The following is a 26,255-nucleotide window of genomic DNA, read 5'->3' on the forward strand; positions in this document are numbered from 1 at the left end:
GAGTTCCATCCTGGGTTGATCAAAACAATTTCTGACATCAAGTAGAACATCACCTCACATGGGAATGGGATGGCTACTTGAATCATGCAAGATCTTTGCTGTCCTGAAACACATCAGCACAATAAAGATCATTTTGAATGCAGAGTCCATTCCAGTTTTGCTTTTCTCCATGCAATTCTGCGGACAGGTTGGTCAGATTTGTTGGGATGGGCCCTTGGAGGAGGAGGTGTGGGTCGCTTACCATGGCCACACCAAAGGCAAAAGTTTCCTAGATGCGCACACAGAGCATTGATCATGTAGACATCCTGCCATACACAAGTCCTGCAGGTGCCCTGAAAACATCTGAAGCTGCAAAATTCAACTTGTGTCCCACATCAATTCTGACAAGTGCTGAAAATTATAGCAGAAGAAGGTCCATGGATCAGGCTGTGAAAGCCAAAATACAGCAGGGATGCCATACACACATCCATCCAAGCAGCTCACAGTCATGGTTACAGGCCTGCTTTCAGTTCCAGCTCTGGTGACCTGTTTGTAGAGAGAATGTGGAACTGGATTTGCTCCATACCTGGTGCAGTCATGTTGGCTGGTGGGACAGCAGAGCCAGCCCAGAAAGCAACACCTGGAGCCTGTGTGTGCTGCCAAGCCTCAGAAGATTTAACCTGGGCAGGAAAGCAGTGGAATATGGCACAAGTGCCTGTCACTGTGCTTTGTGGGATGGATGACAGAACAACCCAAATGCATCCAGCACTCCAGCCAGCAACACACTCAGTATTCGCAAAGATGAGATGTCTTGATCCATTCAGACCACACTGTCACAGCACACCTAACGCATCACAAGCCAAAACTTCTGCAGGGAAAAAATGTGGCTGCTAAGCTGGCATTGCAATGTGACTACCTTTGTGATTCCAAGCATGGAACAGAATAGTATTACCTGAGCTCCTTCAGTGTTTTGCAGTAAACACTGAGCAACAAAAATTGCAAGGACAGAGAACTTCCTTATTTGAAAAGAGGAAGAAAGATTCAGAATTTGTAATGATAATCATAAAAGTAAATAACAAAATAATATTTTCGTGTGAAATGAGCTGCTCACCTTTAGTCAGTTTTGGGAGTACTTGGCTGCTTTCCTTGCTCCTAGTAAAATTATGAATACTCCGTGCAGAAGTTGAGAAATCTATCTTGTGTGAGACTTAGGCTCTGTTTTTCTTCAACAGTTATGAAGAGGAAAATATTTGATCTGTGACACCTTAATCTCCAGTTCCTTCAGTATTTTATGCCCCACATATACCATGATTCTGTACCAAGGGGCTTTATGAGGTAACCCTTAGAACATTAGCAAGTTCCCATTTGGCTGTCAGCATAGGCCGAAGTAAAATTCAGGTCTAATTTTAGCATTTATTGAAATATGCTACTAAAAAGGAAAGGTCATGTGCTCACAGGAAGACAGTGCCAACCTGGGTTTCTGGCTTGAACCTGTTTCTCTTTCGCAACAAGTGACGCTTCCCTCCACCCGCTCCTGTCAACCAGAATAAATCATAGCAGCACCATCTGTTTAAGAGGAGGAATTCTGCATACACTTGTAGTGTGTAAAGTACTCCTTCTTCCCAAAATATATTCAAAACAGTGCTTCGCTAGCCAGGGAGGAGAGGGGAGCACACAGACACAGTACATGTCTTGTCTGTGCTATCAATACTGCAGACAGCATCCTCAGCTGATTCTAACGCAAGTGAGAAGAGTCAGTAAGATTTCTTCAGCAGTACTCAATGCCCCTACGTCGGTGGAGAACTAGCTGCCCTGTTTCAAGTCTATTGAGGCAGCTGGGCACTCACTCTCTGGAACTTCTTTCTATGCCTTCTGCCCTTTCTCCATTCGTTTACAAGAATCCATCTTGCAACAAGGAAGAAAATCATGTCTGTTCTACCTGGGCTTTCAGAGAAAGTCTTTGGATTCTGACAGAAAAATGCTTCCAACACCTCTCCCTCAATACTGGAGAGGGAGTCTGTACCCCAAAAAGAATTCTTCCCAACACAATTAGTTGCCAGAACTGGCAGTTGCTCTCACAGGCAAAGCAGACTTACTCTTCTCCCCATTACTGTTTCACAATAGATCTCTTTGAATTTGAAAGGCATAGTCCATAATGAGACTGTCACAGTCTGGAGACAAACAATCCAAACAAACACGACACTCAAACCTCAAGCTTGATTCCACAGGGTACTTCATCCTGCATCCCCACAATACAAACAAATGCGGAAAATCCTTATCTTGTGGAATAATGAGACATGCAATACAGGGACCTTCTGACAATACAGAAACCAGAGGGGTAAAGAAATGCAAGAAAAATAGATTATAACATCCTGAAGGCTTAATTGCTAATTTGTGTTAATTTTACGAAGTCTCCTTAAAATTATCCCCGTGCATGATTTATCAAGGATTATCAAAAAGTAGCACAGACACTACTTACTTCAGTTAAGCTGCCATGATCCCATGTAATCACATGCCATGATCACATGAAATTCTCTACCCCAGAGAATTTCACTAGCAGGAAACTGAATTGAACAGGAAAGGAAACCTAACGTGGGAAACCAACAAATGAGGTGTTATCTCAGGTACCATACCTACCAAATAGTCTCAACTACTGTTTAATAATGTTTCATCTGCAGTCCTAAGAAATACCCATTTAGGAAAAATGGATGTCAATGATTCATTTACACATGCTGGCACCCTCAGGAATGTCACTAAAAGGCAGGCCCTATGGAGATACAGTATTGCAAATTAGTTGCTTGGGTTCTGCAGCTGAAGGATGACTCAAGATGACTTCCTTTTTAACATCAATTACTGCAAAAGATTGGTATTTTATATACACATACATACACACATAAATGTATATTAAGGATTGGAGAGGTGCGATTACAAAAGCATTGAAACATTTAAATTTATAATCAGGAGCTTAATCATTTGCAGCACATAGCTGATTTCAATTTTAAATTCCAAGCACTGAAGAAATATAAAGCATTCAAAAGGTGTATCGTCTTCACGAAAGTGATGAATAGAAGCAAATCAGCATTATGGAAAACCTCTGAACATTTGCAATACAAAGCAAGCCTTAGAAGGTAGAATTAGAATACCGCTTCCGTAACTTCTATCAATCAAGAATACCATCTTTCTCTGACTAGTTTAAGGCCAGCCAGTGCCAAATGACATGGTAAAAAGATATGATCTGAAGATCATATGGCAATCTGAAAACAGTTCCCCGGCAGAGGGGTGGCCAATTGGGTCAGCTACCCTGAGGAAGCCCACATTCTCATACCACCTCTTTCTATTTAAGTTTAAAGAAAAAAGAAAAAAGCCACCATTCAGCCTTTCTCTGTGGTACCTCTTCTGCACGCCACAGATCTCTCTTTGAAAGCAGCGGGGCTTTACTGTGAAAATCTTACAAATAATTTCTTCTCATCCAAGGATTTTCTGAATAAGGAAGCCCCGGTTGTTAGCCACAGCCCTGCATTAAACAATCAGAAACAGAGAAGCTTCTTGAAAAGCCTGTTTCTGCGAGCTGTCCAGAGAAGAATCCTGTCAGAAGCCATGTTGTCAGGTAGGAGAAAGGTAATATAAACAACATTAATGCAAAATACAGAGCTTAAAATGAAGTCATAATTGCTAAGATCAAGTTCACAAAAATGAAAGAAAGCTTAGCTACTGATAGGTAAGAGGTGAGAAATGAATCTGAAATATGCTTCATGTCAAGATGCATCTCAGACATTTTCTCTAAGGATTTGAAAAAATATTTTGATTCAAGTAAATTCAGAACAGATTTCTCTGCAAGGAACAAAGTTTTAAATACATAAGCTTACAAATCTGAAAACGAAGAGAGGGAAAAAAGTGAAACTTGGAAGAATTTCTGAAACTGTGAGCTCCTCTCACAAATAGCCAGAGCGCTCTACTCTCTGTAGGTAAGAGTACCACTTTGGCAGCAGCACTAACTAAAGCCTCAAAAGGGGAACAGTGCAGAAAATTTTCAGCATCTTTACTTCGAATGTCACATGGTCTATGCATTAAGCAGAAAAATGAAAGTTACAAAAGCAGTTAAATTACAACAGTTCCAGATTAGTACCAGCTATACTGTCTAACTTGGGCATACAAAAAAATACTTTAGGGGAAAAAAACTGCCACGTTTCATTCTCCCCATTTCTGCACTGGAAATAAGAAAGTTTTCTACTTAAACCCTCCACAAAATTTCCTGAAGCCTCAAACTAATAAAGTTAATTTTCAAGGGATATGGAGAGGACAATTTGTTTTTCAAAAACATTTATAAAATAGTTTACTTGATGCTTCTTAAATGTAGTACAAACAACATATATGAAGCTTCTTTTTCTCCTCCTTAAGAAATAGATTAAAATTCTTTGGATTGTACCAGATACTCCATAAGTAATTTCTCTTTCTATCTCTCAAAAAGGACCAGCAATAGTTATTATGGATCAAACAGAAAATGTGATGTGATTCCAAGTTTATACTATGGGGTATGTCTTAACATTCAGCTCGAAGAATGCTTGATTTACACAAAATCCAAATTTCTGAAGTAACACAGGGCCTGTCAGACTATTTCTGAAATGTGTTGCCCTTGATACAATTATTATTGTATTTTCATACACAGTATTAGGTGCATAATTTTTTGGAGAAGAAAACTTTACAGGAATCCTCAGGTATGCCAATGATATTTTTATTGTTTATTTAAACAGACTTGTACATCACACACAGCTTAAAAGCGTGATTATAAAAAACAAGCACTACCTGCTTTACTTTTTCTTAAATCACAGAAGGGTAGAAGAGCTGAGCAACTTACACAGAGGTGATTGCATTTAGATTTTCTGAGGTCTTGACAATACTAAGCATCTTATAGATCTAGTTCTCAAACTACAGAATCACAAATATCACCAGTCACAGAGGCACTACTAGAAGTATCCTCATTTATCTTTTCAGAGTGCCTTTATCACCTTACTTGAAACAGTCATGTTTACAGTTCTGAGCTGCCCAATTTTCTCACCCCATTGTGTACTTTTTACGTAACACACAGAAATCTTCTTCTCAAAACAAATCAGACCATCAGAAAGTCTAACAGATTGTGTAAGTATCTTCTCAACATCTATATGTAAACAGAAGTCATCAGATCTTCAGTAAAGGCAATTTTTCCTTCAGAATAATAATGAACAGCTTTTGTGAGAAATGTAAAGAGGCAATATGTTCAACACAATATCCCCATGTAATTCCTTCAGAGATTAAGCTACAACATTAATGCCTGCTACAACAGCATTTATATATACTCAACTGGCTCCATGAAAAAGAAATCACAGGACTTATTGCAAAGAGTAGATTTCAGGCAAACAGGTATTTAGAAGTCCAGTTTATTATTTTACTTGGACAAGAGTTTGATGTTTTCATGCAACATTTGCACTGAAGTCTTAGATAATCATGAGAAACAGCAGAAATTGTTAAGGAATGCACTAATTATAGACTTCAGTGAACATACAAAAAACCTCAGCATTATAGGTTGTACAAAGTAAAGAACATCTTAAATACTTTCCCAAAATACTGCAGCAGCCGAGACACAGTGATATGCCTTACAAGGGCATAGGAATGTAATTTGGAAATCACATGGGAACTACCCATTTCCTTTAATTTCACAAACAAGACAAAAGCAACATTCAACTCCACACAGATTTTCAAATTATGTCTATACAGTACCTTGAACTTTATCCAAATAGTAAAAGTTAGACATGTTGTTTATTTACGTAAACAATTACGTGGTAAATCTCTGTTACATTTCTTCCCTGGTTTTACCTGGAGTAGCCATGTTATCTAAAAGAGGGCAGGTTTGGCACTTTTATACTGATGTCACCAATATTAATATTTCTTGGGATCTCTGGCAGATTCATATTCTTCACAGCTGAAACAGCCCGGGCTGGAGCTCCTGCTAAACCAGCCTGTGTATAAAGTGAGGAAAAACACAAGTCAGGCAAAGTTGGTCACAAGAAAATTCACAAGCAATACACACAGACAACTAACTTTTCAAGTATTTCCATGGTTACACATTTATAAAGACCAGATGGTAATTGTGTTTGGAATGAAATGGGTTATTTGAAAATATTAAACCAGAAGGAGAAAACAGGTCACACATTCCTTTTTATATGGTAAAACATGTAATGTCAACTTGATGAAAAAGTATGTGGGGAGGAACAGGAGGCTTATCCAAGCGTGTGTAAAATGTACGTTACAGAACAGACAATCTTGAGGTATATCCCATATGCTGCCTTTTACCTATTCTAAGAGTTTACATGACTGACAGTTGATTAATGTCGGTTATAGGTTCAGAATATATAACCTCAAAGTAACGAGCTACTGAGTGTCAGTTGAACCATATTACTTATCTAAATGACTATATATATGGGTGTATACATATATGGTATTTCATGGTCGTTAAAAAGAAAAGGATAAATACTTTGCTTTTGTGGCTAATAAAAAGCATGCAGAGAGATCATTTCTACAGACCAACTGGAGTAATTGATTATCCCACAGTATCAAATTAAATGCTAACATACCTGCAGCCCCCAGGCACACTGGAACATGACAAAATAACTTGGTTATGCCAAATTAAATGTTGAAGTAAGTATTTTGTATTAAAGTCCTCTACTGTGCATAGTCTCTGTTTAGAACTAGAGCCTTCCTGCATAAACATGCAAGTTTTGCAGTAGAAGGAATCTCATTACTGACTCCCATTTAGTTCTACCTTTTAGATAGAAAGACTGCTAAGTTTACACACTAAGGTATATTACTGAAATGCTAACAAATCGCATTCAGCTGTAATGATTTACAGCTCAGAGGTCTGAAGACATACAGAACAGGATCCCTCCCTGTTGCTGCTGAAGATTACCTCTTCAAAACCTTGTTATTTCAATGACTATTAAAAAAAGGCCTATCATTAAGTATATTTGATGCTGTGTATAAAAAGTACTAGTAAGTAGGGAAATGTTTCTCCTAAAAGTTCAGTTTCTCTCTGTGTGTTTAGAATTAGCTGTGTGGTTTTACTTCAGGCTTTCCACAAAACAGTAAACATAATTTTTGTTCTTATTGGGGAAAAAGGAAAAAAAAAGAAGAAAAAGAAATGCTGGAAGATTTTAAAAACAGTGCTCTTATTTGCAGAAAACAACATCATATTTTAAGACACCTGAATATGTAAAAAAATAATTTTTATGTTTTAAATGTAGGATTAAACTATTCAGAAAGAATAAAACCCAAAAAATTATTTTCAGAACTGCTATAGTTCTAGAGCGTGGCACCTTGCAGGCCCAGTAAATAGGAACAATTCACAACAAACAGGAACATGCAAAGAACTGGTTAAACAAAAGACTAAATCTGTAGAAATGGTTTTCTTGTATGAGTGTCAAAGACTGAGACCATTTGCAGATAAAATAATTTTGAACAAGGAATACAGCAAAAGAAAAAAAAAATCCAGAAAAGTTTGAGTCATATTTGATTGTTAAATAGTGTCAGTATGTGACTACTGCTTAAAGGATAACCTTTCCAGAATCTTTATTTCCACTGAAATTCATTGCAATTACAGGGTATAATTTCTGAGAAGTACATCTGACTTCTGCCATGGTGCCCACGTGCACTACTGCACTATTCTCTTCAGATAACAACTCTACTTTTCTAAGGCTGTCCAAAAATAGTATTTTCTCCCTTTTACTAGTCTTTACAAGAAATAAATGTAAGGTCAAATTAACGTAAGAATTCCACTTAAAATCATACCTTCTGTTTCCCTTCTCCCTCCAAAAACATAACCCATAGTCACAGTAAAACCGATTAAAGTTTCCAGTTTTGAACTAACCCTTTTATATCATGTGGAAAGGCTAAAGCATCATAAATCCGTAGATTTTAGTCAAAGGAGGATTCCTAGTACCAGGAACAGGGACCAGAGAGCCATAAATCATCTGTTACAACATTCCCCCTGCCAAACCCTCATATATGAGAAATGCCAGAGTTGGGTAAGGCATGTAGGGGCAGAGGAGAAAGCTCAGGAAATCTTAAATCTCAAATGCAACCAAACAATTTGCTCTCACTTTGGCCCTGACATAATCCAAATTATTGGCTCTCAGAAATACAGACTAAGTAAAACTAAAAAGGTATGAAAAGGTATTTTCAAAGACTCTTTCTCCTTGGTTTCCCTTAACATCACCAAGTCTATCAGATCATTCACTTTTTCATTTGCTGTTTCACTTTCAGTACCTTCATGAAGGGAAAAACCTGGACCTAACACTAGAAGTTTTAACAAATCCAAGTATCCAAAATCTTTATCCCTGAGTCTGCAATATCTTAGAGGAGCAGTTTGAGACACTGCAATTTATTTCTATCTATTAAAAAAGAGTGCAGAAGATATCAAGCTGCTCAGCACTGTTCTATATTTGAGAACTTGGAAATCCTAATTTGAAACCAAGAGGTAACTACCAGTGAAGAATTCCCAGATTAAAAAAAAAAAAAAAAAAAAAAAAAAAGCATTTCCTTTTTATTTGGTTCTATCCTTTAAATTCTGTATTCAGTAACTTTCTGAAGAGATCTGTAAGCAAAACCAAAAGTGGGGCAATGTAAACTGTTTTCCATAGAGAAGATGAGAATACTAACAAAATATTAACAAAAGCAATGAATTTAGAACTGAAACAATGGGAAACCAGGAAAGTATCTTAAGTTATGGACATGGTCCACACAAACAGGCATGGCTGGCAATTCAAGACAGAGATGCCTTCTAGGTGACTAGTATGAGGATTCCTTACCCTAATTTAATGGAAGTTTATTATCCTTAATGAACAAATAAAAGCTTTTTTATAACTGGTCATTATTTTTACCTACCTGCAGCTATCCTCTTTACTTTTATCCAGACTTAGCCCCTGCCTCCCACCCCAATGGCATAGGATACAATGGAGACACAATTAAGAATTATTTAAAATACCACAATTGACATGATCCTTCCACCCCCTATACAGTCATAGCTTCCATCAGTCATGTTTCACGAGGACAATTCTACATCAGGATCAACAAAGATCCCTGACAAAAGCACAACAAATTTCAATTACCTCTTTTTTTTTTTTTTGCCATCGGGATTGTTTTTCAGTATCATATGCTGGAGCAGAGATTTTCAAACTATTAGATTCTCTTCTCCTGTAATTCTCTATGGGTTTGTAAGTCAATATGCCTAGCAGAATATGATTTATCACAACTAACATCAACCCTATCAAGCACAACAGTCACATACAGTATTTCCAAGAGAGAACAAAGAGTTCATAAAAATACCTAATGGATAAAATGACTGAAAAGTACTTAAACTTCCAAACTGGATAACTAATACATTACTGCAACCAAAATATAATTATACAAATATCTTAGCACTACTTTTTAGCATGTCAACAGTGAACTAGTATGCAGTCTTCCATTTATTTATAATTTCTTTTACAGAAAGTGAACTGTGCTTACAAACACAAGGTTACTACAAGAAGTACTTCCAGCCCAGTGTGCCTTTAACGAGTTTTATAGAGGTACCTGATTAAACAGCCATCACTGTAACACTGAGCTGGACGAGTTTCAACTGCCTTTTTTGTAAAATAACTCAGTGGGTAAGTTGGTGAGGTGCAAAGAAAAAACTGCTTCACTTGAAAAAACAAAAAACAAAAACAAAATACGCAGCAAGCTTTAAGCATGCAGTGAATGATGGTTGTCTGCCACAGCAAGCGAATGACTAAAGCAAGTGAAACTGAAACTTGACATATTAATAAAATTTCAGAAATACAGTATGAATTGCATACAGCTGGTATTACAGAACACCGCATTTTTGCCACAGCTGTTTTGTATTCTCAATGTAATTTGTTATTGGAGGTTGCACTTTAATGTTAAAATGCTGTCTATTAAAAATTTTAGATTCAGTTACTGTAAAAAATGCATGTAAACATGCTCATATACTTTCAGAGTGAAAAAGCAATGGCATTTACATAAAAAAGAAAACTATTTTAAAGGTTGAAACAGATACTTTTAATAACAGAACTTTCACTCTACTGGTCCTAGTCTACCAAGTGCCACCATGATCTGTTGTAAGTTTACTTAGGTCATTATTTATCACTACAGGAATCCATTAATTCTTATCATCACCCTTTCTCATAATGCCCCATTAAGAACTTTATATGAAAGTGATCTCAGACACATTGTTTTACTCTTTAAAAAGAAATGCAGATCATTTCAAAAAAGTATTGCACATCACAAACATAGTTAATACGCATATACAAATAAAAAAAATATATTCAAACCTCCATCCCAAACAACTCTACACAGAGCTAGCTATACCTAAAATAAATATATAAAAATACATGGCCTACTGGAAAACAAAATAATGAAGGCTAACGCTTTGCAAAATAAGCCACCCTTTTCCAGGTATTTTGGAGGTACTAGGACTTTCTGCTGCTGGTGTTTCATACCAATGCTTCTTTCCAGAACAAGTATGACTTCAAAGCAGCAGGGTTATGAAACCATGAAAGGATGCAATACATAATATAAAGGAATGATCATGTCCCCTGCTTATGAAGTTAAATAAATGAACATAATTAGAGAAAAAACAAAATGAAGTCTGCAAGTATATCAAAATGAGGCCAAACAGATAAGAAGACTTAAGACATACTCTTAGAAATTTTAAAGCACCTGAATCACAAAGAGAGTAATGGATGGGAATGATTAATTGTTTGTTTGTTTTTCATTGCCAGACCCAAAAATAAAAAAAGAGTATGTGTGAGCAGAACAGAAAAAAAAAAAAGAAAATCAGCTTTGCACAAATTAGAAAAAGAAAACAGAAATCAAGCTCCCTACTGCTACAATGAAATACAGATTGTATGTTACAAGTGTTGACATATTAGGCAGAGGAAGGTCATTTGCTTGATTTTCTTCATGTGCTATAGCATACTTCAAATTTAGGTAAAATGTTTCATACTTTCCAAAACTATTCTTAGCTAACACTTTACAACTTAGTGCTACTTAATCCAATTACAGAATTATAGTTATTAAATCTTGAAGGTATTACATTATCTTAGATCATGTAAAAAGTAAAGAGCAAAGCTATTCATAAACCAAACAAACTTCATCTGCTTAAGATTCCAGCTATTTAAGATACCTGTAGTTTGAATACAGAGATACTTAAAATGAGTGGAAATTATTTTTTAAGTACTGTAATTAACATTGGCTGACATGCGAACTGTTGAGCTTAACTAAATGTTACAAACAGCAAATGATGGGGGGACAATGACCAGAAACTGAACTTCAAAAACACATTTTCCTTCTCCTTTTTCATTTCCTTGTTAATATTAATGTTCAGTGACTGCAGTTACCAAGATATCTTAAAGCAAAATCCAGTAATTCAGATTGCAAGGGCAGCAAATACACATCCGAAGTTGAATACATGCTGACAGCCCTTCTCATTTTATGTTTGATATACTTAAGGTTAGACGATCTTTACAAATTGCACTCTTAATTTTATTCTGTATGCATAAAACTACTTTAGTTTGTTAGGTTTAGTGTTTGGTTGGGGTTTTGGGTTTTTATTTGTTTTGGTTTTGTTTCATTTTTTTTAATGTCTTTTTTTCCTGAAACTTATTCTGACACTTCTCTTTGCAAACTGGCAAAAGTTCTTTGTTTTCATTTGGAAACACTAAATGGTGAAGCAAAAAGGTTCATATTGCCTATTTTAAGTTATCAGGTACAAAATTCTCCCAATAAGGAAGCTATTTCTATTACATCATCACACCATATTTTGTTATCTGTGTGTTCAATTTTTATTTAGTGTTGCCTTTTTTTTTTTAAATATTCATACAAGTTTATATTCCTTTGTTTCTTAAACAATGATAAAAAGAAAAGTTAAATTCTAAAATGCAGGAAGAGAAATAAAATAAAAAATATGACGTCAATGGAAAGCTAGTAAAATACACTACAGCCAATAAAAAGATGAGGGAACTACAAGAAGAAACTAGCACAAAAAGTAGGCTACAAGGACTAGTATGGGTATTTTTACACATAATTTTTGAGTCTGGCCTACATAATTTATTGCCTTTGACATCATTTTGCTTTCCCTTTTTATTAAAAGTACATTTTTTCTAAAAGTCAGCAATACCTTTGTCTACCTGTCCTGTCTGGGAGACTGAAAGATAAAGGTCTGCAAGAGAGAAGAATGGAAAGAGCTAGAAAAGATCAGGAGGTTCGGAAAAAATGAGGTCCAACTTAAAAGTCTAAATCACACGCAGTTGAACACTCCAAATAGAGAAGAGGTAGCCCAGGTTCATCCATAATACTTCCAGAGGCTCTGGATAAATTCCCAATGACCCCTCTCCCAAAAATTCCCTCCCTTAATCACAGTGATCCTTCGGCTTTAGGAGGATTGACCAGAAATCCATTCACAGATAAACACTAAACTGAAAGGTAGGGAAATGCATTTAAGACAACATTTCTCCATGTAGAAATAGAATTTATGTCATAGCCCACCCAAGCAATGTAAAAGCTGGATCAGAAATCAAACCTAGGGACTCCCTCATCATGGTTTATATAATTAATCTCTGCTGAAAGCATTAAGAAATCTTTTGAGTTAGTAATTTTGCTCAACTATTTGTGAATTTATAAATACATTCAAATTTCTTCACTGAATTCTAACTGAAAGCCTGTTTAGAAACTTGATAACATTACTAAACAAATACCTGGTATCACAGGGCTAAATTCTGTATATTATAGGAAGCCAGGTGAGCACAATAAAAAATTCATTTCTGAAAACATAGTTCAGTTACAACTCGGTTAGCTTCACCCTTTCAACTATAAAAGATAATTAAACCTTAAAGCAGCTATTTTATGGATGCAAGACAAAAGTCTAACAAGCCAAACAGACAAAAGTGAGAGTGCTGTGGCTTAGGTGGCAGCCATATGAACTACAGACTATATCAACAGTTATTATTACATTTTTCAAAATAGTCTTTTAAATTAAATAAAACTAAGAAGATCCACTAGTTTTGATTTCTCACTGACCAGCATTCAAAAATATTATGTTATTACTGACTTTGATTTACACAAAATGGATTTGCTTGTATCTTGAAAATATGTATTTAAGAAAGACATGTTCAAAGACTTACAATCTTGATCAGAAAGACAAAAGCAAAAGAAATAGCAATCAGGAAATTTCTGTGAATATACATGAAACAAATGATTAATGATTTGAGGAAACAGTTACCAGGTATTGTGAAGTATCTCAGCATAACAGTATCTCAACTGTTAAACTTGAAGAGAAAGAGTCACTGAACTAAGAAAAAGAAATTTGTGGTGTGCAGACTGTGAAATGCTCCACTTGATCCCAGTCACCGAGTGATTTAATTTATGACTGCTACTTCTTTACCTTTTATAATTCATTGCTGAATGGAAAGGAACAGACTGCTACTTGCCCTGCGTATGCTCTGAACTCTAAATGGCGGGTTTTTATATCTTCTACCACCTATTTTTATACTAAAAGTATCTTAAAGAAGAATGACTTACTGATGAATAATGGAAAACAGCAAGCATTGCAGCTGGCTGCACTGAACTGATGTGTTTCAGATGAGTAGTTAGAGACTGGTCTACAGTTGATTTAGTAACAGAATTCACATAATTAAGAATAAATACCTTAATTAAGTGCTTTCAGGTAAAACCAATATGCACATAATACATGGTAGAACATAGTTGCTCAGTAAGTTCAGCTTCTGGGACCTTATGTTACTTTTCCATCAAATAAAGAAAAATATATGTATACAGAAGTTATTAAAATATAGCAAAGAATTACAAGAATTAGGAGAAAAAAATGCAAAATTAGGAGAACAGTATACATTGTACCACAGAAAAGCTGAAGAATTCATTTCTTTGTTGCACTGAAGTTAAAATTAGGAAGTTCTCTGGGTCTTGTCCTAAAATGTCATTTAGTTCATATTTATGTGACCTGAAATATTTCAATCTACTCAGCTGACTTCAACTTTAGAAGCAGTCTCCAATTCAAGCAAAGGTTTGTTGAGAAATCTGAGTATTACACTTCAAAAATCAGATGATGTGTTCTTCTGTGGAACTGCTCTTAGCGATAAGAATTAATCACAAACTAGGCTAAAATGTACAAGTAATATTTTGGCTTACAAGAGGTGTCTAGTGATGTTAAAGGAACAGTAATATTCTGTCATAGCTAAAGTAATTCTAAAACCCTTATTTAGTCTAAGTTTTTCCTATACATAAATTCAACAACTGTTGAATTGAAAAGGGATTCCCACAACTTATGTGAGTAACCCCCACTCAGACTGCTATGGGCATACACAGAGTATCACTTTCTTAATCGAACCTACTCAGCTGAAGACCAAATGTCCAGATAACCAAAATGGAAGAATTCGTATTTACTTTGAAGGTCTAAAACTGGGCTTTAAATTCTATCTAGTCCATTTCAGTCTAATTTCTTGGTTTTCACTGCAATATTATTATTGTGACATTAAATATGCTGCAATAAGTTAAAGGTGCTAGAAACATTCTAGCAGACAGGAATATGTAGTCTTTGTATATACACTTTAGTTCTTCAGCTATTTTCATTTAAGTGTTAGAGTCACTAGTCCAGCATAATAAATACACTGGAAATAAAATGTTTTCTTCAAGAGAAAGTTAGAGAACTACAGAAGTATGCCAATAACAATGGCTAGCAATACTATTATACACAAATAGCAAGAACTAAGCAGCAGCACCTCTAAGCAATTATTACTTATGATGAAAGACACAATATCCTAACCTAAAGATACATTGTTCATTTTTAGCATTAGAAGCAAGCAGCTGTATATAGTTTACTACTGAACGACAAACAGCATTAGATTGCATGCATTTACTGCAAACCATGTTTTTAATTTTAGAAACCACACAGTGTATCACTCTTACCTCAGATTTCTCCAGTTTATTTTGAGCATCAATCTGAGTGACAATTTCATTCATATTGGTCTCCAAAACCATTCCACCCATCACCATTTCAGCCAATATATTATGGACCTGAAAAAGACCAAAAGAAAATTTAAAAATGCAGTATGTTGTAAATGCATCTGTACAGATCATACCCAGATTCCTCAGTACAGAAATACATATTCTGTAAGTCACTTAATGTTAGCAATTTATTTAAAACCATTTGTGAACAACTTGATGTTCATTTCTCCAATATCTTATTGTTAGTATTTCTGCTACAAACTCATCAGCTATACCACTTCACTTGTTAATACTAGAAGAAACTTTCACCTTCATCTTTCTTTCAGGACTTGGTTTCTATCCAATGACTATGGACAAGAGTTCCAATTAATATCCATAGCAGCAATACCTTTAAGGAGCAGGCTCTACAAGACTGAACAAATTGCTCACAAATGGATGTGTAAAAACTACTTTGGGCTACATCTATGCAGGAAGAGACATAGTGATGCTCACCTACCACAGGTATGAGGACTAGGCTTATAAGGAGAATTAACATACCTGAGCTACACCACAAACAGGGAGTTTCAGCTTTTAGGACTAACAACTACGTCTCAAATTGTAGGACTACATGAGCCATCTGGGGTCATTAATGAAAAGGATATGTCTACATAGCCCTCTTCCCTGCAACACTGACATGGGGATGTAAGCCCTGCTTCACGAGTCCACATTTGCATGTAATCTAAGACTTTTTTGTTTTTTAAGGCATGCTTTAATATTGTAAGTGAAAATTGAGGGATAATATGTAATGCGTAATATTTTAATTCCATTATAATTCTAAGGACAAGGAACATTTTATTACTTTATTACTTTTCTGAAGCAAACACACTGTACAATCTGATACTTCAAAGCATAATCCTGCTATTATTTTGGATAGTCTTGCAATTTCCTTGTGGATCAAGGATAGAAGTAAATCTCCAAATCAAACAATTCTAAAGATGAGATGCAAGTAGTAGATCAAAAACTACCACACTTTCAATTTTTGTGCCATCCCTCCAAAACAAAATTGAAGAGTTGTTTCCCTGATAACTCATTAGTGTATTTCAGTCTAAATATACAATTATTGTGTTTAGAGAGGCTGAAAACAACTCTTCCTTTCTGCCTATCGCTGCTGAGTATAGCTTTAAGAATCAAATAAATACTTAGGAGAAAGAATAACAATCCTTACTTAAATTCTTGACTCAAGGTTTCATTCCTCTTTTATTTTGGAAATGGCTGCTTCTGCTAAAGCATATAATTCGTATATAGGCTTCACATTTTTTTCAGAGCTTGAAAATTCTAGCCTAAATATCTAGTCAAATTTTAGCTTCCCTTTGACAGTTTTCAAAAAGAAAATACCATTTCATATCTCATACAAAGTAAAATATTCTCCGAGAAATTTAACATGCTGAAGCACCTCAGTTCTCTATATTTTATTAGAAAGATGTTTCTCATAAAGTGTAAAATAATACTTATGTGAAGGAATGCTACTGAAGGAAACATGCAACAGCATAACAGCTTGGACAACATAGAAGATAAAATATTCTGCAGCTGAAGATCAAACTCTTTGCCACAAAATGGTTTTTTTTATGCTCAGAAGCCAACGTATGAACCACTAAAATTCTTCTGTATTTTAATATTTCATTTTGGAAACAAACAACATGTTCCAGCCAGACTGGAAATCCTAATGATTTGTCATGAGCATGATACCAGTTTAAACACCTACTCAAGGTCATTTGCATTTCACTGTCTGGTCAAGGTACACACGCTTCTTCTGAAAAAACTTCCCGATTTTTAAACAGAGTCAGTTCTAAATGGCTGTTTCAGATACCTAACTTGTTACTGTTTCCAGTTCACTTTTAGTGATTCTTGTCTTACTTTCTTTTTGCATCTTTTGCTGTTGATGCAATAAAATTTTCACAGATGGGCAAAGGTGACTGCACAGAAAGGAACAGTAGGCACAAAATGCAACAGAAGGAATAAATTCTGTATATTCAATTCTCAGTCTTTTAAGTTAATACTCCAAGAGGTGCCAACAACCTTTTAAATAAAAGACCACTTTAGTAATTCCTTCAGTATTAGCATTTCTCAAAACTAGTTTAATAAATAAACCACCTGTTCCTGATAACTGGGAATATTCAAACAAGACTGGTTCTGAATGGCTGAAAAAAGACACAATGCCTGTTTAAGATTTAGAAGAGAAAGATTCACGCAGCATTTAAATTACATAATCATAGCATCTGAAAGTCAACTGCCAGCCTTAACTGGGAAAGCCTGTAACAGTTTCAGTTGTGAGGAATATAATACTTAACCATAAACAAAACAACAAATTATTTCTTGAAACTAAGTCCTACTCTGAGAGCATCTGAAGTCTCCAATTTTACAATTATATGTGCAGTAACACCATGCAAATCTCCTGTATTATTATTTTTCCTCAGAAAAACATAGCTTTCAAGTCTTAAAAACAGTATGTTGAAACTGTCTAGATCTGACAGTTAAACTGGACTCACTGCAGAGTTTAATACCAAATATCAGTTGAACCAAACATTTTACTTGACAAGAAGTATTACAGGAGTTCACCACAGTACCTTGTCTACATGGAAAATTAAATCCAGTTCACAGACATTTTCAAAACATTTGTCTAGTGTCTCCACAAATACCTGCAAAAAGGAAAAAAAGCCAGAGGTCACACTTTAACAGAAACTCAACAGTTGCATCAGGGCAGATTTAGGATTTAGGGAATTAAATTAAAACATTTCTAGAAATTATGTGGTTAACATTATTATGCCAACAGTATGTTCTCTGCAGAGGGCAAAACTGTATGCACAAGTCAGTTTATGTTACAACACCGCTAAAAATCAGAGTTTTAAACAACAGGTGCATCATCTATGCTACAATTTTCTCAGCTGTGATTCAAAGTGTTCCTTCCCAATCCAACCCAATTACTAAACAAAAATCAGCTAATTTTTCATTAGTATTATTATTATTATTATTATTGTTTTTAACAATTACTACATTGTAGGCATCTCCTGGTTAACCAGACTACTGTTAACTACTTCACCATACAGAGACACATGAGCAATAAAAACTGTCAGCATCATGCAAGTTTGTCAGCATTATGGTTCCTGGTAAGTACAGAAACTTTCGCCTGGTTTATAGACCTGCTGAATTCAGGATGAACCAAGGGAAAAGGTAGCTGTCCTAACTGTCTCAATGTCACACCTGCTGATCCTGTCAGACATACCACCAAATAAATTTGGAAAAGTCCAGCAGTTTGTACCCAGGCAAATAACCCCTCCCTGAATCTAGAATATAAGCACACTAAACAGAAAAATCAAAGCAACTGCTGAAGCCTGGCCACTGATGATCTTTGCCTGATATGAACTGCACATTACACTGCTCCAGGTACTTCTGAGACAGATTTCCTGCACTCAGCCAGTATTGGTACACTAATTGCATCCCAGACTTCAATTAGGCCTGATAATGAAAAGATGATTGTACTTGCACTTGTGAAGCTCCTGAATGCTTCACTCAACACAATGTCCTTGTGGCAAGTACTGACAACACTCCAGTCCTAGAGAGGTATAAGCACAGTCCCCGTTATGCAAGGGATAACTGCTATTCAGATGAGATGTCAAGACCTCTAAGTTAAACATATGCTTTATTAATGACAAATAAGTAAGATGCAACTTGTGGGAAATTCTGACCTCAGTTTTGTTTCAAGACTGTTTTGTCACGATACGCACTTAATATTTTTTATTTAGTTGTCACTGTATGTCTTTTTTTCTTTTTTTTTTTTTCTTTTCAGTACTAACCTAAACCCTAAGGCAGAAATATGGAAGAAATATGTTCTCAATTCTCTCTCTTTTCAACATGGTTTATTAATCCTATCTTAGTCTTTGAGAGGAACCAGATTTCAAACTGCTTAGGCTCAGAGAAATAAGAATAAGAAGCCCTGTTTTGCTTGACAAAAAATATAAAATAGTTTAGGTTGGAAAAAACTTTAAGATCATCAACTGTTAATCTAACACTGCCAAGTCCGTAACTAAAACATGTCACTGAGCAGCACATCAATATGTCTTTTGAGTCACAAGGAATGGTGACTTAAGCACTTTCCTGGGCAGCCTGTTCCAGTACTTTTAGGTGAAGACATTTTTTCTAATATCCAATCTAAGCCTCCCCAAGGCAACTTGAGGCCATTTCCTCTCATAGTACCCCTTGTTACTTGGGAGAAGAGACTGACCCCACATCTCACTACAACCTCCTTCTAGGTCGCTGTAGAGAGCGATAAGATATCTCCGAACCCTCCTCTTCTCCAGACTAAACACACTCAGTTCACAGTATGTTAGAGATTGGAAGGGACCTCAAAAGATCATCTAGTCCAATCCCCCTGCTGGAGCAGGAACACCTAGATAAGGTTACACAGGAACGTGTCCAGGTGGGTTTTGAATATCTCCAGAGAAGGAGACTCCACAACCCCCCTGGGCAGCCTGTTCCAGTGTTCCGTCACCCTCACTGAGAAGAAGTTTCTTCTCAGGTTTAAGTGGAACCTCTTGTGTTCCAGTTTGTACCCATTTCCCCTTGTCCTATCATTGTTTGCCACTGAGAAGAGCCTGGCTGCATCCTCGTGACACTCCCCCTTTATATATTTTTATACACTAATAAGGTCACCCCTCAATCTCCTCTTCTCCAAACTATAGAGACCCAGCTCCCTCAGTCTTTCCTCATAAGGGAGATGCTCCACTCCCTTAATCATCTTAGTTGCCCTGTGCTGGACTCTCTCCAGCAGGTCCCTGTCCTTCTTAAACTGAGGGGCCCAGAACTGGACACAGTATTCCAGATGAGGTCTCACCAGGGTAGAGTAGAGGGGAAGGAGAACCTCTCTCGACCTACTAACCACCCCCCTTCTAATACAACCCAGGATGCCATTGGCCTTCTTGGCCACAAGGGCACAGTGTCGGCTCATGGTCACCCTGTCGTCCACCAGGACCCCCAGGTCCCTCTCCCCTACACTGCTCTCTAACAGGTCGTTCCCCAATCTATACTGGAACCTGGGGTTGTTCCTGCCCAGATGCAGGACTCTACACTTTCCCTTGTTATATTTCATCAAGTTATTCCCCACCCAACTCTCCAGCCTGTCCAGGTCTCTCTGGATGGCAGCACAGCCTTCTGGCGTGTCGGCCACTCCTCCCAGCTTAGTGTCATCAGCAAACTTGCTGATAGTACACTCAATTCCCTCATCTAAATCATTGATGAATATATTAAATAATACTGGGCCCAGTACCGACCCTTGAGGCACTCCACTAGATACAGGCCTCCAACTAGACTCCGCCCCATAGACTACAACTCTCTGGCTTCTCTCCTTCAGCCAGTTCACAGTCCACCTCACTACCCGATCATCCAGACCACACTTCCTCAGTTTAGCTGCGAGGATGCTGTGGGAGACTGTGTCAAACGCTTTGCTGAAGTCAAGGTAGACCACATCCACCGCTCTGCCATCATCCATCCACCGTGTTATTTCCTCATAAAAGGCTACGAGATTGGTCAAGCATGACTTCCCCTTGGTGAAGCCATGTTGACTGCCCCTCATAACCCTCTTATCCTTGATATGCCTTAAGATGGCACCAAGGATAAGGTGTTCCATCACTTTCCCAGGAATGGAGGTGAGGCTAACCGGTCTATAGTTACCCGGGTCCTCCTTCTTGCCCTTTTTGAAGACAGGAGTGACATTTGCTTTCCTCCAGTCCTCAGGCACCTCTCCCGTTTCCCAAGACTTGGTAAAGATGATGGAGAGCGGTCTAGCAATGACCTCCGCCAGTTCCCTCAGCACCCGCGGGTGCATCCCATCTGGACCCATGGATTTATGGATGTCCAGATTGCTCAACTGGTCTTTAACCCATTCCTCATCGACTAAGGCAGACCGCTCCGTTGACCTATCTTCATCCGAGGTCTCAGCGGTACAGGGCTCTTCAGGACTGCCTCCAGCAGAGTAGACAGAGACAAAGAAGGCATTCAGTAACTCTGCCATCTCTGTATCTTCTGTCACCAGGGCACCTGTCCCGTTCATCAGCGGGCCTACATTGCCTTAGGAGTAGTCCTTCCAAGCAAACATCAGGGAAGTTAAAATCCCCCACGACGACCACGGCCTGTGACTGTGAGGCCGCTCTCAGCTGCCTGTAGAAGGCCTCGTCAACTTCCTCACCCTGATCCGGTGGCCTGTAACAGACCCCCACAACAGTATCGCCCCTGCCAGCCTGCCCCTTAATTCTCACCCACAGACTCTCGACTCGCTCATCATCTGTCCCTGGACAGAACTCAACGCATTGTAGCTGCTCTCGCACATAAAGAGCAACCCCACCACCCCGCCTGGCTGGCCTGTCTTTCCTGAAAAGGACATAGCCCTCCATGACTATATTCCAGTCATGTGAGCTGTCCCACCACGTCTCTGTAATTGCCACCAGGTCATAATCTCCTGACTTAACACAGGTTTCTAGCTCCTCCTGCTTATTTCCCATGCTGCGCGCATTGGCGTACAGACATTTCAGGGAGCGAGCTGAGCACACCGATTTCACCCTAGGATTACAGGAGGCCTCCCAGTCTTCATCAATTCCGGAGCGCTGTCCCACTGAGGCAAGCCCAGCTACAACCCCATCCCCCTTCGAATCTAGTTTAAAGCTCTCCAAATGAGCCCTGCTAATTCATGCCCCAGCATCCTTTTGCCTCTGTGCAATTCTTCATCAGACTTGTACTCCAGCCCCTTCAGTAGTTTCACTGCTCTTCTCTGGACCTGCTTCAGCACCTCTATGTCTCTCTTGTAGTGAGGGGCCCAGAAGTGAACACAGGATTCGAGGTGCAGCCTCACCAGAGCTGAGTACAGGGGGATGATCACTGCCCTGGCCCTGCTGGCCATGCTATTTCATCAGAAAGGAAGCCATTGGCCTTCTTAGCTGCCTGGGCACAAGCTGGCTCATGTTCAGAGGCATCAATCAGCACTTCCAGGTCCTTTCCTGTGGGCAGCTTTCCAGGCACTCTTCCTCCACTCTGTAGCACTGCATGAGGTTGTTGTGGCCCAAGGGCAGAACCCAGCACTTTGCTTCCTTAAACCTCACACCACTGGCCACAGCCCAATGATTCACTGTCCACATCCCTCTGCAGAACTTTCCTATCCTCTGGCAGATCAACACTTCCACCCAGCTTGGGAGGTACACTTGACCTTACCTACTGAGGGTGCACTTTATCCCTTCATCCAGATCACTGCTAAAGATACTAAACAGAACTGGCCCCAGTACTGGGTCCTGGGGAACACCACTTGTGACCAGCCACCAACTGGATTTAACTCCATTTATCACCACTCTTTGTGGATAAAAAGACTGCATCTATAGACACAGATTTATGTCTGCAGACCCCATGGAACAGGTCTACACGATATTAGCCATTTTCAGTTGTCTACTTTGGATATCCATGAAAAAAGATTATTTTCACATCCGAACCCCTGGTCTCAGATCCCGTTTACATTTATTCTCCTGTAACAGAGAGGAGGATCACTGTCTGTTGTTTTTATAACTACTATTGTCAAACTACATCTAACGGATGTTCCATGCGTTTAGAACAAAGATTATTCTTTAATTCCAAAATACAAATTCATAACTTAAACTAGGAACAAACAGCATTTTCACAGGCAGACTCAAGACAGTAAGGTTCATTGACAACGTTAACTAAGTAAATGAAAGCTTCAGTGTAATTTAACAGAAGCACAAAGCAAAGCAGATTTTTCTTCTTCAATTAGTTGTTAATCTGTTGTGATGAAAACATTTGTATAACGAAGGAATGTGAGCAAAGTGAAAAACTTACAAGTTAAGCAGAACAAATTACACAGTTCACAACTATGTACAGCAAGACAAATGACCAGAGATTTCTCTTACTTTACTTGTACCTTAGGAGAATGTGGTTACAAGGACAATACTGTTTGATATCAACTGCAGGAAGAAGATTGGAAATAGATTGTAAATGTTACCTTTACCCAAAGGTTTTAGTTACAGAAGCTAATAGTTTGATGCCATTAAATATATATATATATTCTTCATACACAACACCAAGTTTGCACATGAATTTACATACTCATTGACATCCATCTAGGTCCTTAGAAAATAAATGAACATGTTAAAAACAAAAACAACTCAAAAATTCTCAAAAAAGGCCCTTGCTAATCTGTATTTAGTAGCAGCTTGTATGTCCACACATCAACAAGGGATATGTTTTATTCTTCTGACCTTCCTCCAGTAACTAGGTCTTCTCCTATAAGAACACCTGAATCACAGTTAAAATGGTTACTTTTAAACCTTTGCCCATTACATAGTGACAACACAACCCACTGAATCAAGCCACAGATCTCTGCTTGATGAATGACCAACTAATACGTATCAAACATTTTTTATTCTAAGGGAAATCAGCAGGCACTGAGTATTCTTCAAAGAGATTTTTCACTGGCTAAGGATTTCTCATGGAAATTTCAGAAACTTCCTCAATCTTCCATTCACGGAGAAGAGTTCACACAGCGTAATGTCAGCAGTGACAAGGTATACATCCATTATGAGTACCTAGTCCTTAAAAGCATTAGTCTGCAAGGTGAACTAGATTTTCCACACTAACATTCCTTAACTTACCTAATTTAACATGTCCTCAAATAATCAATATGGTAAATAAAATTAAAGCCTTCAGCATAATTTTAGCCAAGAGTCAAGTGAATTGCACACTGTGGCAAGCAATGACAGAATTGCTCCAGATGCTGCAGTCACAATATCCAGAAGAAAAAAAAAAAACACCAGTTGTTTTGGGACACACACACCCTCCACACACCAGTTCAAATGAGCCTTGTGATGTTCTTGGAAAAGAACCATAAATAAATGAGTCAAATAGCAGAAAAATAAGGATACCTGGAATGTACGCACAATGTATTGCTAGCTCCCCCTTGTGCACAATTTTTTAAATCATAATCTTTCAAAGAAATATGCAAGCATATCCCCATGGAAGTAAAAAGGGGTGGAGTGGGGGGTGAGGGGAACATAAAAAAATAAAACAAAAAATAAACAAGTGGGGGAAAAAATATGAAAACCCCCACACTTTTGTAGTAACTATGCTTTAATATAGCCAGATACACACCTGGAGAGTAAAGTATACGAAGCAAAATACCAGATTGTTCTCAGATATACACAAGCTCCCTACAGAGGGCAGTATGTCAAAACATAAAACACCATCTTTACCATGAAGGGCTTTTTAGGTCAGTATGGCTTTTCTGTTCTTAATTCCTTAATTTGCTTTTCACTGAACTCTAAAATAAATTAATAGTGTTACCTGAGAACTATTTAGTGATTTTTCTGCTGTCAAAATAGGTATCCCAGTCATATGCCTCTCCCTGTTTCTTACTGAACATCCTTACCTTGGTAGGCTATATACAACTTTTCATGGAAGACTGATCTCATATTTAGCTGCTTATTGAGTCAACATGTCTTGGAAGTACATCAGTGTGCTAAACTCCTAAAAAATGTGCAGTTGTTACAAGATTTTAAATCCCTAGGCTAGTTAGGTACCATTTAAATGTCACTCAATTTTTCCACATGGCAGCCTACAGCTAGTTACATTTTCTTATGTATTGAATTTCCATGAGCTATAACCTTACACTTCACAGGCTAATGAGAAGAGACTGAAATAACTACAACCATGAATTAATTCACACTGAATCCAAAAGACCGCAAAACCTACCAAAAGCATGGCACAAATGCTAACGCATCTCCCATCCAAATAATCAAAAATAAACAGACTCTGGTGCTTATTAAAAAAAAAAAGAAAATGGACAAATCTTAACAGTATGAATCTGCCTGAACTGTTCAAACACATTTAGTTTGAAGACAGTATAAAATCTGAGGCAGAGTGTATGATTTGCAACACATACAGTGTATTCATTAAGCCTGAACCAAGATGAATTGTAAAACAGTTCTGACCTAATGGTGATGTTAACAGGCCTTCACATAAGCACCTTAAGTATTACAACAAAATCTTTATGCTGAAAATAACTCAGAATGAATACATAATCTAAGCTACTATAGACTTACTCAGTTTACAAGAGAGAAAACCCTTAAGTTCTGGGTTCATTTCACCAGTTCATTTTCATGAGATCACAATCTGGCCCTCCACATAACTACTTAAACAATACGGTATATGTATTACCTATAACAAATTCCAAATGGCTTACTCTTACCCGTGTTGTCTCTGAACTATAGTAAATAAAGATGTATGAAAGTGGTTCAACACTTCTCAACACAAAAAAGAAAAAAAAACAAACAAAAAACACAAAAAAACAGACAAAACATATTTTCTTGAATAGATGTATATGTGTACATACCGCTAATTCGTGTTGCAACTGAGGTCGGTATGTGCTAATAAACTTTGAGGGCACCTTTACAGTGCAAGATACATTTAAATTTGATTGCTATTGCTAAGAAATTAAACAGATCCTTCTTGTGAGCCAGACTGGAAAGTAAAAATGTTTAATTGATCTCTGTATACTTTCTACTATAATCAAATGGTTGAATTACAGTGACCTAGAAAAATGGGAATAATGAACAGCCACTGGTCCTATGGTTAGACTATTCATAAACAAAATCATACAGGTAAGAAAAAAAGTAAAGTACTTCTATAAATAGAAACAGCATTCTTATTTTGTCTGATTCCTTCAAGTAATTAGACTGACAAGTAACTAAACACTGGAGCGTAATGAAAAAGATGATAAAGACTGAGAGATTATAATCCATCAAAGTATTTCTGGTACAAGAAGCAGCACAATTTAAAGTTTAACATCTCCCTAATTCAGAGAATTTGAGGGCTATAAAAATATAGCTACTCGTAAACTCAAGCAATCTGTTTCAACACCTTAAAGCTTAGGTTACGCTATGTAACTGGAAATAACCGAAAGCTACTGATGTCACTTTTTTAATATACCATAATGAATAAAATCTTAATTAAACTTGCATAGGGGCCCTGCAAAATATAACAGCTCAGACTGATTGATCTAGATAGTCTTTCCTATCCTTATTATCTCATTAAATATATTTATAATGTCCATTTTATCTGAAAAACATCCCTAAGTTACATGAAATATTAACATGCTTCTTTTCTCATTTCATAAATGTTTTAGCACTTCCAAGCAAGAAGACACGCTA

General features: G+C 37.3%; 1 protein-coding gene across 3 annotated transcripts in view; it reads right to left on the minus strand.

Moving 5' to 3' along the window:
• Positions 1-4,695: 4,695 nt before the first annotated feature.
• Positions 4,696-26,255, minus strand: part of AP3S1 (adaptor related protein complex 3 subunit sigma 1) — a 28,265-nt gene continuing 6,705 nt past the window's right edge. For 2 of the 3 annotated variants that reach the window (XM_061342718.1, XM_061342716.1), the window contains 3 exons: positions 17,628-17,699; positions 14,986-15,093; positions 4,696-5,972 (listed from right to left, as the gene is read on the minus strand). In XM_061342718.1, the coding sequence (XP_061198702.1) occupies positions 5,844-5,972; positions 14,986-15,093; positions 17,628-17,699 (309 nt within the window). In that variant the 3' untranslated portion in view covers positions 4,696-5,843. Of the gene's footprint in view, positions 5,973-12,184; positions 12,227-14,985; positions 15,094-17,627; positions 17,700-26,255 lie in introns of all 3 variants that reach the window. The other variant, XM_061342717.1, reaches the window with a different exon arrangement.

Source organism: Neopsephotus bourkii, unplaced genomic scaffold (genome assembly GCF_033783945.1).
Source record: "Neopsephotus bourkii isolate Nb327-2 ecotype Australia unplaced genomic scaffold, CSIRO-AGI_Nbou_v1 NB_1814, whole genome shotgun sequence".
Lineage (NCBI taxonomy): Eukaryota > Metazoa > Chordata > Aves > Psittaciformes > Psittacidae > Neopsephotus > Neopsephotus bourkii.